The sequence below is a fragment of the Rhineura floridana genome, chromosome 8, assembly GCF_030035675.1.
Source record: "Rhineura floridana isolate rRhiFlo1 chromosome 8, rRhiFlo1.hap2, whole genome shotgun sequence".
Classification (NCBI taxonomy): Eukaryota; Metazoa; Chordata; class Lepidosauria; order Squamata; family Rhineuridae; genus Rhineura; species Rhineura floridana.
In genome coordinates this window covers 131,086,180-131,100,190 of record NC_084487.1, presented here as the reverse complement: position 1 = coordinate 131,100,190, position 14,011 = coordinate 131,086,180, and the positions used below count along the sequence as shown (strand labels likewise).

The 14,011-nt window shown below is 43.2% G+C and overlaps 1 protein-coding gene across 5 annotated transcripts in view; it reads right to left on the bottom strand.

The window, feature by feature from the left end:
- CCDC91 (coiled-coil domain containing 91) overlaps positions 1-14,011 on the bottom strand; it is a 178,154-nt gene that overhangs the window by 47,408 nt on the left and 116,735 nt on the right. For all 5 annotated transcript variants that reach the window (XR_009757622.1, XM_061582528.1, XM_061582527.1 and 2 more), the window contains 2 exons: positions 4,797-4,889; positions 2,883-2,951 (listed from right to left, as the gene is read on the bottom strand). Coding sequence is in view for 4 of the 5 variants with exons in the window: in XM_061582528.1 (XP_061438512.1) it covers positions 2,883-2,951; positions 4,797-4,889 (162 nt within the window). In the remaining variant the exon portion in view is untranslated. The remainder of the gene's footprint in view (positions 1-2,882; positions 2,952-4,796; positions 4,890-14,011) is intronic.

The window sequence follows — 14,011 nt, the reverse complement described above, 5'->3', positions numbered from 1 at the left end:
GCTACCTGTATAGTGTACTGCATTACATACACTATTTTCTTTTCTGGTAAATATTACATAAATATTAAAGCAAACATTTAATTGCCAAGTCATGACCTTGGAGATCACTCATGCATCACATAGGCAGTCATCATACAGCTGGAATTATAATAGCCTAGACCAGCCTTTCCCAACTAGTGGGCCACCAGATGTTGTTGGACCACAACTCCCATCAGCCTCAGCCAGCATTGCCAATGGTCAGCAAAGATGGGAAATGTGGTCCAACAACATCTGGTGGCCCACTAGTTGGGAAAGGCTGGCCTAGACATACAAAGAAGGAGGGGGGAGGTTAGCCAGCTTAGGCAAGTGGCAGTGAAGAAGTTAGAGGAAGAAATGACTGAAGGTGGGGAGCTGTTTGACAAGGGGGGAGGACAGCCATGCAGCACATTGTCTCTGCAGGCCAAGCGATGTCTCCAACTTTGGAGATCTGAGGCAGGCATTCCCCTGTTTCTCCCTTCCGCACACTGAAGAAGGCAGTGCTGACAATCAGGGCCTCTGTGGCCTCCAGGAAGGACTTGGGTACCACCACAACCTGGGAAATAGCATCCCACTGCTGTCTACCCAGTGGATTCTGCCGGTCAATTTCCCTGAAAATTGAGAGTTTGTGGACAGGATGCTTTTGTTCCACCATACACCTAAGCATGAGGTAGGTGGAGTTCCAGCATGTGTACATGTCCTGCATCAGCGAGTGCTATGGGAGCCCCAACTCTGCCTGCTTGTTACACAGCAGCCTACTGTCCTTCACATTGTGGTGGAAATATCAAGCAACCCTTCCACAGCTCTTGAGAATATCATGGATGGTGGAGGAGGCAGGGAGAAGCCTTGGTGACCAAATGAAGGGCATCCTGACAATCAGGTGGAATTTGTGGGTGATGCGGCAGATGCCCAGAAATCTACCATCATGCATTACCTTGACCATATTGACTCTCCCCTCCATGTAATTGAGGATTAGCTGATGCCCAGCCAGATATGGCAGTCACGATCTCCACTGCCATGCGGGACTGGTCTATTACTTTGGTGTGAAGGAGGACCCACCGATACTCTTCCTTCACAGTCTCTGAAGTGCTGGCTGCTCATGTACCTGGAGCTGCCAATCAGTGAGCTGTCAGATATAAATGAACATGCACTCCACCCCAGCTGCTCCAAAGACCTGAGGTGAAGTGCACCATCTGTACCTTTGCCTTACACAGATGGTCTAGCACTTTCTCCCTGCATGCATGGTAGAAGGGAACCATCCTTCTGCACAAGGTGGTGCAACATAGCAGTGTGTAGTATGGGATCACAAGAACCATCTTCCTCCTGAAGCCTGTATTCTCCATGAAGCTGACTGGCTAGTTGTCCAATGCCATCATCTTACTGATGCTTTTGATTATCTGGTCTGGCAATCTTGTGGCTCCATATTTTCCCCTCTCAATACTGTTGCCTGCCTAAGCCTGTTGGGAGTGGGAGACTAGTAGGAAACTTGGGCTTTCTTTCTTCATTCACTGCTTTCTTGCTTGGCTGCTGCGACTTGGCTGCCTCAGCCCCAAGTAAGACAGAATGGTGCTGCCTCTTCAAATGCAGCAGCAGGCTACTGGCACTATAACGAGAAGCACCTTTACCTCTGTTCATTGCCCATTTACAGTGATAGCAGACAGCAGTGGTTCGATCCACAAACACTTCAAAGTGGCCCCACACAATGCTCTGCTACTCCTGTGGCAATGAATCAAACTTGCTCCTGTCTTCAGTCTTGGGGGGGGGGTCACTACAAGAGCAGCGGGAGCATCAGAGGAGGTACTGGATGACAATGGTGGAGGGCATGCCTGTTTCTGCTTCTGATGCTCCCCAGTGCTCTGTTATGGTATGCCAACTGCAAGCTTTCTTGGACCGTGACAGCCTGACCACAGTAGTCCATGCGACGGTAACCTCAAGACTCGATTACTGTAACATGCTTTATGTGGGGCTGCCCTTGTATCTGGTCTGGAAGCTGCAACTAGTACAGAATGCAGTGGCTGCACTGCTTATAGGAACAAATTATTGACAACATGTTACTAAGCTGCTGAAGGAGCTGCACTAGTTGCCAATTTGCTACCAGGTCAGATTCAAGGTATTTGTGTTTCTTCACAAAGCCTTAAACAACTTGGGCTCAAAGTACGTTAAGGACTGCCTGACTCCCTATGTTCCATCTCAGTCACTGAGATCTTCTCGTGAAGCACTTTTGGTGGTTTCCCATGCTCCTGAGGTTTGGTTGGTCTCCACCAGAGACTTTTAGTGTGACATGCCCTGCCCTGCGGAACTCTCAACCAATAGAAGTTTGGCAGGAACCATCCCTTCTTTCGTTCAGGCATCTTTTAAAAACCAAACTTTTTAGACAGTTCTTTTAATATGACCTCTCCCCGCAAAGCCAATACAGTATTATTGATGCTTTCATTATTGTTTTTCATATTTATATTGTTTTTAACTATTTTATGCCTTTTTTGTGTTGTAAACTGCCTTGATGTACTCTATGAAAATTGCTGCTTATAAATACTACAATAAAAAAATAAATGTGTGTTCTAGTCACAACAAAGAGGTAAATTCTAGGTACCCTAAATGGCTGAGTCTTAGAACCGACCAGAGGGTCACATTAGTTGCTGGGCCAGGAAAAGTATTTCACTAGCCATTCCAAATTTCAGTATTTTTCTAGTTATAGAAAACTATAATCCTATACTCAATTCGACTCAGGTCTGCATACGATTGTGCCATTAGAAAGAATCTTCTTTTGAACCGCCTTATACTCATTTCAACCATGTTCAATACAATGAAATACAGCTATAAATAGTTTGAAAGGTGATTTCATCAACTCTTTTTGCATGCTGAGGTACCTTTGCAGCAGCTGCCAAAGCTTCCTTATTGCTTGCCCTTTCATTCTCCATGCATTTTTCCAGCATTTTCTGCAAATACCACATAAACATATTAAATGAAGTAAAAACATACTCCAAAGCACTTAGTTTGTTATTCTTAAATTCCCTGCTCTGAATAGCTGAACTTTTCCTTTCAAAGATTCTATACTGACTTTTAAAATTTATTTTACACATCACAAAATTATGAAGGACCATAGCCAATTGAAGCAAATCCCCCTTGGAAGCTCTCACATGCAACCAGAGATAAACATACACTTTTCACAAACTTCTGTCTTTTTCTTCTTAGGCTTGTTGCATTTCCCCAGCAGATACGAGAACAGTTTCTGGACTTGCGGACTTACACTGAATTTTTAAATCCGTTTTTATGATGGTGTTTGAAGTATGTTGACACCTAGACCTTGCCAGTATTAAAGATACAGAGCCTGTTTGCAATCAGGTAGTGAACCTTCATAAAGAAATCAGGTCCAGACAAAACCCAATGAATCAGGATCAGGGATGCTACCTTAAAAAAATACTGTAGCCTCAGTAGACATGAATACTGTTACTGTTGTAGAGTACTGCTAGCAGATGCTTGGGTTCTGCTAAAAATGGTGGGCACACGTGACGCAAATTTAAATGCTAGATGTGAGATCAAGGGCAGAAAACCTTTTTCAGCTCAAGGAACACATTTTCTTATGGGTAAATTCTGGGGGCTGCATGCCAATGATGGGGTAAGGCCATACCCACGCCCTTCAGAGTAATTTAATCTTCTCTTTCCTGCTTCTCTCTCTCTCTCGCTCTGCACTTCTCCACTTCTCTCTCTGGCCTCCGCACCATGACACACAGCAATTAGGCTTAGAAGAAGAAATCTATTCACATGAATTTTTTTCCCACCTAAACTTAATTGCTGTGCTGGGAGGGGCAATTTTCAGGGGTGGAAGCACATGGTGAGGGGAAGTTCCCACTGACACCTTTTTCTGAAAATTATCCCCTGCCCAGCAGTCAGGCTTAGAGACAAGGTCCCATTCGTGTAAATCACACTTTTCTCCTAACCAAATGACTACATGCGGTCCTCATCCCTAAGTAGAGATGCAGGGAATGAATGGCTGTTCTGGGCACTGGGTGTGGCCAAAGGGCACTATTTTCATTCCCAAGGGGAATTGGAGAGTACATTAAACGTTGGCAAGGGGAAAAGACCTAAGGGGAAAGCCTGGGCTATTTTTTTAAAAAAAACATTTAATTTAGAAAGAAGTTAAAAAAAAGAACCCCCTGCTAAGAACAGTTAAATACTGTAAGTATCATAACAATTCAAATCTTCCTCTTCCCACCCTGAAAAAAAGAATAGATAATAAAAAGTAGGATGGCACTGAATAGCCTGGCCTACTGTGAGACTTTCAATCCCTGACTGGTTTCCAAGAAGTTGTGGGGGGGGGGGGAGGACTTGAAATAAAAAGATAAAATAAAGTAGAAATACAGTATTAGAATGCTTGCTCCTACAGGAAAACTAAAGAAAAGACTGATGTACCCCAAAACCACTAAATAAAATATTTTTATTTTATAACTGAATAAAAATTATTTGTTCTTAGAAAATAGAATAACTCTACTCATTTCAATGATACTCCTGAAGGTCTAAGGCAAGGGTCACCAACATCTTTGGGCTTGTGAGCACATTTGCAAACTGGAGAAATTATTGTGAGCACCATTGTGCACACACACCCCATAATCAAGTATACACTGGAACCTGTTTTATTGGCTACAATAGAGTGCTTCTTTCAAGACTAATTTCAGTGGGGGGAAGGATCCTTGTGGGCACCAGGGAAATTTTCTGAGGGTGCATGTGTGCCTGCAAGCATCATGTTGGCGACCCCTGGTCTAAAGTATGTATATATAAAGTACCTTATATTCCTGTGATTGCTGCAACAAGGATTCTTCTATTTTTTCTTCTAATACTGTGTGCTCTTTGTCCAATATATCAAGCAGCCTTTGATGCTATAAAAGGAGAGGATATGCTGTGACTGTACAATGGCATTAGTGCAGCTGAGAGCTGGTAAAAGAACGGGGTGTTTACTTGTAACTATAGTTCTTTGAGTGATATTTCTGTGTATGGGATCTGTGCCTGTGCAGAGCTGTGTTTTGGAAACTCCTAGAATGGAGAAGAGTATTTGGTTTCTGCCCTTGGGCAGGGAGACCCTATGCCTCTGTATAGTTCAGCAGTGAGCCTAAGGCTCTCTTCCTCAGTGGCTTTTCAACCATGGCATGAGTGGCCATGATGAGGAAACTGTCTTTTAGAACTTCACCTTCTTCTCAGAAATACAGTGCCTTACAGAAGTAATTAGACCCCTGACCAATGCTCTCATATTACTGTATTACAAATGGTACATTGTAATTTTGTTCTGTATGATACTTTATTTTGAAACACTGGAACTCAAAATCAATTATTGTAAGGTGACATTGGTTTTATATTGGGAAACATTTGTAAGAAGCATAAAAAACTGAAACATGTTGCTTGCATAAATATTCAACCCCCACACATTAATATTTGGTAAAGCCACCTTTCGCTGCAATAACAGCTTTAAGTCTTTTGGGGTAGGTATGTACCAGCTTTGCACCAAGTGTCAGAGGGACTTTGGCCCATTCTTTTTGGCAGATTCACTCCAGGTCGTTCAGGTTGGTTGGACGTCGCTTGTAGACAGCAAATTTCAAACAGTGCCACAGATTCTCAATGGGATCGAGATCAGGACTTTGACTGGGCCACTGTAGGACATTTGCCTTTCTGTTCTTGAGCCACTCCAATATTGCTTTGGCCTTGTGCCTGGGATCATTGTTCCGCTGAAAAGTGAATTTCCTCCCATGTTTGTTTTTTAGTGGACTGAAGCAGGTTCTCTTGCAGTATTTCGCTGTATTTTGCTCCATCCATTCTTCCTTTCACCTTAATAAGATGAGAAGCATCCCCACAGCATGATGCTGCCACCGCCACACTTCACTGTAGGGATGGTGTGTCTTGAGGCATGGGCAGTGTTAGGTTTGCGCCACACATTGCGCTTTGATTTTTGGCCAAAAATGCTTTATCTTGGTCTCATCTGACCACAAAACCTTTTCACACATCGCAGCGGGGGCACTCTCATGCTTTCTGGCAAACTCCAAACATGCTTTCAGATGGTACTTTTGGGGTAACTGTTTCTTTCTTGCCACCCTCCTATGCAGGCCAGTGTTATGCAGAGCTCTTGATATGCTTGACTTGTGCACCATTACTCCCAGCCACTGAACTTTGTAGCTCCTTCGATTATTGTTGGCCTCTATGCGGCTTCTCTCTCAAGCCTCCTTCTTGTTTGAGTGCTGAGTTTTCAGGGACGGCCTTTTCTTGGCAGTGCCTGAGTGGTGTGATGCAGCTTCCACTTCCTGATTATTGATCCAACTGTGCTCATTGGGATATCCAAACACTTGGATATTATTTTGTACCCTTTTCCTAATCTATGCATTTCAATTACATTATCTCTTACTTCTTTAGAATGCTCTTTGGTCTTCATTTTCCTTCAGATCCACAGCCTGATCAATGATCCTTCAACAGTGTGGTTTTTATCTTGACAATGTGACAGCAACTTTTAATGGTTCACAGGTTGAGGCCAATGGTAAGGTAATTGTGTCCTCGATAGGGCAATTTCTTTGTGTAAACTGGGAGCTTCCACAGAACAGGGGTTGAATGCTTATGCAAGCAACATCTTTCAGTTTTTCATTTCTTACAAACTTTTCCCATCATAAAACCAATGTCGTCTTACAATAATTGATTTTGAGTCTCAGTGTTTCAAAATAAAATATCATTCAGAACGAAATTGCAATGTACAATTTGTAATTCAGTAATATGACAGCACTGATCTGATTACTTTTGCAAGGCATTTTAGATTTTAACTAAAAATTTATCTGGTTATCTCTTCATTGATTTTTTTTCTTTAAAAGGTGAGAAAAAAGGCAGACTGAGTCTCTCACACTGTCACTAGTGTGTATTCCAATACAAGGGAATTTTTACCTCAGTGCTCTCTGCCTGTTTAGTCTCTCCAATCAACACTTCTACATTCATGTCATGGAGTTTCTAAAATGTTCCTCACCACAGCTGCAAATCCAAATGTGTGGTTGCACTTAGACCACGAAGAACCAGCTTTTAAAATTCTTAATCATCCAGCTAGAGAAGAGTTGGATAATTGCTCTCTCCCTTCAGTGATAACAGCAGTAAAGAGCAACTGCAAGTTACATAAAATTATACTGATAACTTGTCATCTTTTGTGTGGCCACAGCTTCATTTTTATATAATACACAGAAATAAGATCAATGACTCCATCAACATATGCTATACAAATGGTGACTATTTATTGGTAATGTTTGTAGGTTTTTAAAATATGGATTCAAGAAAGAGGCATGGCATTTTGTTTTATTCTGTGCTGATTTTTGCCATTATTTATTCCATTTATTACAATAATTTATATCCAACCTATCATCAGAATCTATACTCATCAGTTGAAAATGAAAAAAAATTATAACTGAAACCAGCATAAATTATCTACAGAGTTGCTGTTTTATAAGATATTGTAAATTTAATTTAAAACACACCGGATTACAAAGTATTTACTGTTTGGTTGGCAATGAAGGAGCCAGATGTATCTCCCTGAGAAGTGTGGTGTGTGTTCGATTTTCACAACAAATGGTGAGTGAAAGAAGGGGCGCTCTCGCTTTCTCTTAGCCTGGCCGTGATACCCAAAGTGAGCTAAACCAAAAGAAGGGATGGAGGACATAAGGAAGAAATGAGCAGTGTTCAGCTCCCCTCACCTTCTAGAATAAAAATTAGAAAACCATCCTTTATTTTTGAACAGTACAGATACATGAACAAAACATTTGTACCCCATGGTCTGGCCCTCAGAGAGCCAGAGCAGATGTTACCTCAGCCAACAAATTTGTGAAATACTTGCTCACAAGAGTGGTCTACTTGTGCGAGCAGTGCAACATTTGTTGTAGGGTCACATGGAATATTGCAGCAGCCTCCACTGTTTTAAGAAAAATAGTGCAATCCATAAATAGAAAAAAATACATCTTGCAGTTTTTCTAGTCACTAAAGTAGTCACTGCAATCTTCCATGTGTCCATATTTTCAAGTATTAATTTACATAAACAAATGCAAAGTTTTTTTTCTAAAAAAGTTATATCTGTAAGTGATCTCAGGTATAAAAGACAAAGAAAAGTTAGCTCTATTATGCACACGAGTGTGTGACAGTGTGTCTCTTTTCTCACTCTTGACTGATTGATTGAAACATTGCATTTTTAATTGAAATATTAATTTGGATTCCTGCATTGAGCAGGGGGTGGATTCAATGGCATTATAAACCCAACTCTACAATTCTATGATTTTATGTTTCTATTTATAATCCACATTTTCATAACGTATATCAAGCATATTAAAATATAATAAAATCAGGAAAAGTATCCATAAAACATAATTAAAAACAGCAATAAAACATCAATACTTACTGGTTAGCTAAAAAGAAAAATTCATATTGGGAAGTCCTGTCTAAACACAATTTTCAGAAGATGTCTAAAAGAAGGCAGGGATGGTTCCTACCAAACCTCTACTGGTAGGGAGTTCCACAGTGCAGGCTTGCCACACTAAAGACTCAGTCCCTAGTGAAGGCCAAAAAATCTTCCAGTGTGTGGGAAACGACCGGAAGGGCCCCACCAGAGAATTTCAGTGATCAAGGTGGAGCATAAGGAATCAGATGGTCTTTGAGGTACTTTAGGGCCAAGCTGCTTAGGGCTTTGTGAATTAATACAAGTACCTTGAACCTAGCCTTGTAGCAAATCAGCAACCAGTACAGCTCTCTCAGCAGCAGACAAAACTGTTGCCAGTAATCTGCTCCGGTGTGCATTCTGCACTAGTTGAAGTTTCCAGACCAGATACAAGGGCAACTCTCATGAAGTGCATTACAGTAAGCTTGAGGTGACCAATGCATGGACCACTGTGGTCAGGCTGTCGCAGTCCAAGAATGTCCACAGCTAGCGTACCAGCTGGATCTGCTTAAAAGCTATCTTGCTATGAGAGAGTTAGTTCCTTTGATATTTACAAACAACTAATTATTTTCATAAATGTAGATTAAATATTTTTTATCAAGATTTATAATTCAATTCATTCATATCAAGTCAATGGTCTAGAAGGAAAACTCAAAATGGGAGGGATCAGAATCTTTGGGTTTTTTTCCCTAAGTATGGTAGAGGAACAAACCATGAGTTCAAAACTTATTGTCTCTCTTCAAACAATAATTAATCTCAAGTAAAGTTAATTCAGTTTAGCTTAATATTACTAAAAATAATGTATGGCTTCTTATGCTCCAAGTAGTCTGTAGCCCAAATGATAACTTCGCTGAGAAAATAGTAGTTTAGTTTAGCCAGCTAATTAATATATATACTGTATTCAATCCCCAGGCTTTAATTTTTGATTAGGATCTCAAAAAATAAGGGCTGACTGAAGTATAATAGGTTATTTCAAAATCAGTGATCAGTTTACCAGGTAAGAAAGTTTCAACCAGGGCACCTTATAATTTTAAAAGGGTCAACCTTCTCAGTCTCCCTCCTCCTCCTCTGTGATTTTATTATGATAATCTTTTGTAAGTCACTTTTGAGAGCCTCAGTTCTCAAAGTCAGCTATCAGGCTGAGTCTCAGAACATCAAACCCAATTAGGAAAATGCTCACAGAAAACAGCAAATCTTGGGCCAAACACCCAAAAACAACCAAAGTTGGAGTTTAGCAGATTTCTTCAGGAGGAATCCTGGCACCACCACTGAAATGGCCTTGCTCTTGGTGGATGCCCATCAAATTTCATTTGGCAATGCACATAAAACAAGTCTTCAGATGCTGAGTGCAACATGTATTTTTCCAAGGAAATGATTATGTATTTTCCAATATCACAAAATACACAAAAATACTAAACATATTAATTTTTAACAACCGAGATTGGCTGTACCAAATAGTGTAGACTGGGTTTCCTAAACAAGTCTGATAAATATAGCAACCAGATGTGATATAGGGTTTTTTGAAACCATATTCTTAGCTGCTATTCAGTTGCAGGGGACTAGGAAACACAAACTATTTTCTCCAAACCCTTTATATTACAGAAATACCATTTTCCCAGCAATCCACAATATGTGCTCACCAATCTTTCCTCAGCTAGTGCATTTATTGTGATTTGGATGTATTGTGGAATGTGGTTCAATAAGAATCACAGACATCTACTCATTAGTTTAGCAACATACTTTGCAATTCCATGCCTGTATTGTGAAAGCCAGTGTGGTGTAGTGGTTAAGACAACCTTGGAGACTAGGGTTGGAATCCCCACACAGCCCTGAAGCTCACTGGGTGACCTTGGGCCAGTCACTGCCTCTCAGCCTCAGAGGAAGGTAATGGTAAACCCCCTCTGAATATTGCTTACCATGAAAACCCTAAGTCAGAATCGACTTGGGCAGTCCATTTCCATTTCCTTTCATTGTTTTGAGGGCTTTAAGAGGCTGAGCTCTCACCCTCGGAATAACTCTTATGTTCTTTAATCTCCACCCCCCCCCATGAAAGTGAGAAAGCACCTGCAATGTTATCCTGTATTTTTTTCCTGTCCTGGCCAACAGGTGTACTTTCCAGTAAGAAAAAAAAGCCAAGCTTTATACTAGCAGACTGACAGTGTAAACTCAGCAACAGAAGAAGTGCAGAAAGCAATCCAGATGCTTGTAGGTGCCAGCGATGAGGCACGGATCAAACCACCTAAGGAGAGGAGCCTTCAGGGTTCCCTAAATGCATTCAAGGACAAGGACAAGGGTTGGGATTCCAGGGTCAGGAGTTGGGATCGGAGACTACACAGGACCATAAAGTTGTTCCAATAATCAGTCCTGCCTACTTGCCATGCTTTTAAACAGAGGTGGAGAAAGTCCAGCTACCTGTGAGAATGTCTGTCCTGCCAAGAGCTCCTGGTCTGAACCCAGACTCTCCTTCTTGTGGGTTGGGTCTGCTCCTGCCTCTTGCACCGCCATTGCCTTGGAGACAACGCCTGGCTTTTTACCTTCTCTGACAGCTCAGTCTGTGCCATGGAGCTTGGCTCCTCCCCAGGCAGAGCAGAGACTTCCCTGCCATTGGATGCCCACACCTTCTCCTCCAGAGCCAAGGAAGAGGGGGCCTACTAAACTTCCAGGGGAGAGTCTAAGCAAAAGGATGCGACTCTGAGTCGGGGTTCTCATCTATGGCCTTTTAAGATAATGTCCTGAAGATATCTAAATGTAATGTTTGGTTTTATGATTATTTTACTGTTCTATTGTTTATTTTATGTATGGTTTGTTTTTTGTGTACACCCCTTAGAAATGCAAATTATTAAGCAGTATATAAATGCTTTAAATAAATAAATAAATGACCTCTTTCTCCCACTCACTGTCCTTATCGGTCTTTGCAGAGGGCCATGACAATCCCTTTTCTCCTCCCCTTCCTTCCTTCATGGTTCATATTTGTCAAAACAATGATTTTGCCACTTCCTGGAGAAGAGCTGGTGGCCATTAAGACAACAGTATTGTTTGAATGCAGGGCTATGCTACTTAAGTTCCCCATAGGAGAACTGTTGTACACAATCAGAGTGCAAGTTAACGTTACGTCAGATAAGAGACTGCCACTGAAAATAATCCTTGCACTGCAATATTGGAGCATGCTTCACCTGTGCTGTGTCTATGGTGCATGTCATCAACACCCTTTCATCGAGAAACCCCAATGTCATGTGCCTTGTGCTGCAATGTCTCTGCTATAATATTCTGTTCCTGGTGCGCCATGTTCTGGGTATTGATAACCATGTTGCTGATGCTGTATCATGGAACCAGATGGAGAGGTTTTGCCAGTTGGTGCCGTTTGCAAGGGCTCAACCAGATGTGGTCCCCCTAGCACTATGGGATATTGGAGGCGAGAGGCAGAAAGCGTCATAAGCCTGTCTATTGCACCCAGCACTATGGCCAGCTATCAGAGAGCAGGTAGGGAGCTGTCAGTTTTCAGGGAAGACAAGACCATTCGAGGTAAGCTCTCCGGTCTCGCTTTTCTAGCCCAAAGCGTAAGGCGTACAGGATTACTCAGGCGACTTTTGGGTTTGCTGAATGTCGGAGGGTTGAACTTGTGAGCACCCAGGCCCCCTGGATTCTCGGCTTCCCTTTTCCCCTGAGCTATTGCTTGGTTTGCAGGGACAATGGAAGGACTTATGTTCTTCCCCCTTTGAGGCGCTGCTATATCACACAGCTGCCCTCACCCTATTTTGGGGGGCCTTTCGAATCAGGGAGGTGGTGGCAGGGTCTAAAACGGACTACGTCCTTTAGGCCCTCTTGGTTTCTGAGGACCGGATGGGCCCAGTTGCAACTGAGATGGTCCAAGACAGACCAACATTGTAAGGGACACTTGATTACACTATCCCCCTCCCAGCAGCAAGAACTGTGCCCAGTAACAGCCCTACGACGCTTTATGGTGGTTTGGGGACTGCAGACCGTGTACCTATTTACACACAGGGATGGCCAGCCCCTCATCAAGTATCAGTTCTGGGCACTGGCGAAGGCTGCATTGTGCAATTTAGGGGTGGACCTCCACAATTTTGGGACACACTCCTTCTGGATAGGGGCAGCCTCTACAGCCGCCTGCCTGGGCTTTTCGAAAGAGAGGCTGCAGGCGGTTGGCAGATAGCACTCTGATGTTTACAAAGCTTATATTAGACCACTCACAGGGATCCGTAAAGCCAACTGTTGAATTGTTATTATTCCCTTCTAAGTTGATGCCGTTTGTTTTGACAGGCTGCTGGAAGGGAGCGCAGCAGGCGCACATCCTCCTCTAAGGCTCTAATACCATACCCAGTATGGTATTTCTGGGCAGGCTGCAGGGTGGCGAAGTCTCATTTTGGTACACAGCTGGGGCTTAGCCAATGGGCCTCAGTGCAGTGGCTCAGCCGCCGAGGGATGTGCTGGGATGCGCTCCTCCTCACATTGTTCCAGCCGGCTTTAGACCGGGCTGTGCCCCAGTTTCTGGTCATTCACCTTGGGGGTAATGAATTGGGTTTGTTGAAGGGCAAGGCCCTTACTGAGAAGGCGTGTAGTGACTTCCGGGCCATTGAGTGACACAGGCCAGGGGTGCACTTAGTATGGTCCAACATCTTACCACGTAGGCAATGGTATTGAATTGGTGACCCCAGAGAGCTTCAGCTATGGGGTGGTATACAAATGTAAATAATAACAATAATAACAACAACAACAACAGGCAAATCCTGAAGGCTCTGAGGGACTCTGGTGGTTTTGTTATTCATCACCTGGAGATAAGACACGAGAAGTTGGAGCTATTTTGGCCAGATGGTGTTCGTCTTACCGACGTGGGTATAGCATCCTGCAGAGGGGCTATTACCAGATTCTACTTAGCTGTGGGGTAAAAGGAGACTAAGCTGTACCCCTTTAGTGGCAGGAAGTGTGGGGAAAGGTTAAAAGGGAAAGGGCAGCTAGGTGACACCTTTAGGCACCTTTGGGGGTGATAGGCGGCTACAGAGGCTTGCAGCTCAGGGCTATATGTTCCGGGGGCAGAATACAGGCTAGCTTTGGGGCCAGCGTGCCTCATCCACTCAGAGTTTCAGGGCACCAAGGAGCAGTGACACGGGTTGGTTCCCCTACGTGCTTTCAGGGTGTGGACGGGGCAGGGGTTTGGCATATTGGTATGCTCCAACAAGGGTTGGTTGCCCTACAGCTGGAAGCAGGCTTTGCCTGGGTCATCAGGATGCTCCCGCACTTTAGTCCCCTCTGCAGGTTCATTAATCTAATTGGTTGCTGTTTAATAAAGTGGCCCATTATTTTAACCCAACAGTTGTTCTCTGTGTCTTATTTTGGCCCTAAGCTGCAATTCCTAGGACATACGCCCTCTGCAGGGTGAGCTTTGCAGCCATTGCCAAATCCCCGGCCACCATCTTAAAGGGGCAGGCATGAGCACACAGCATAGACACGCTGACTTGGCACACCACAGGGGGCGGGGCAGCCAAGCAGATTTAAGCCCGCGCCACCTTCTCCCACCCCCACAAAAAACCACTATCCTCTTTG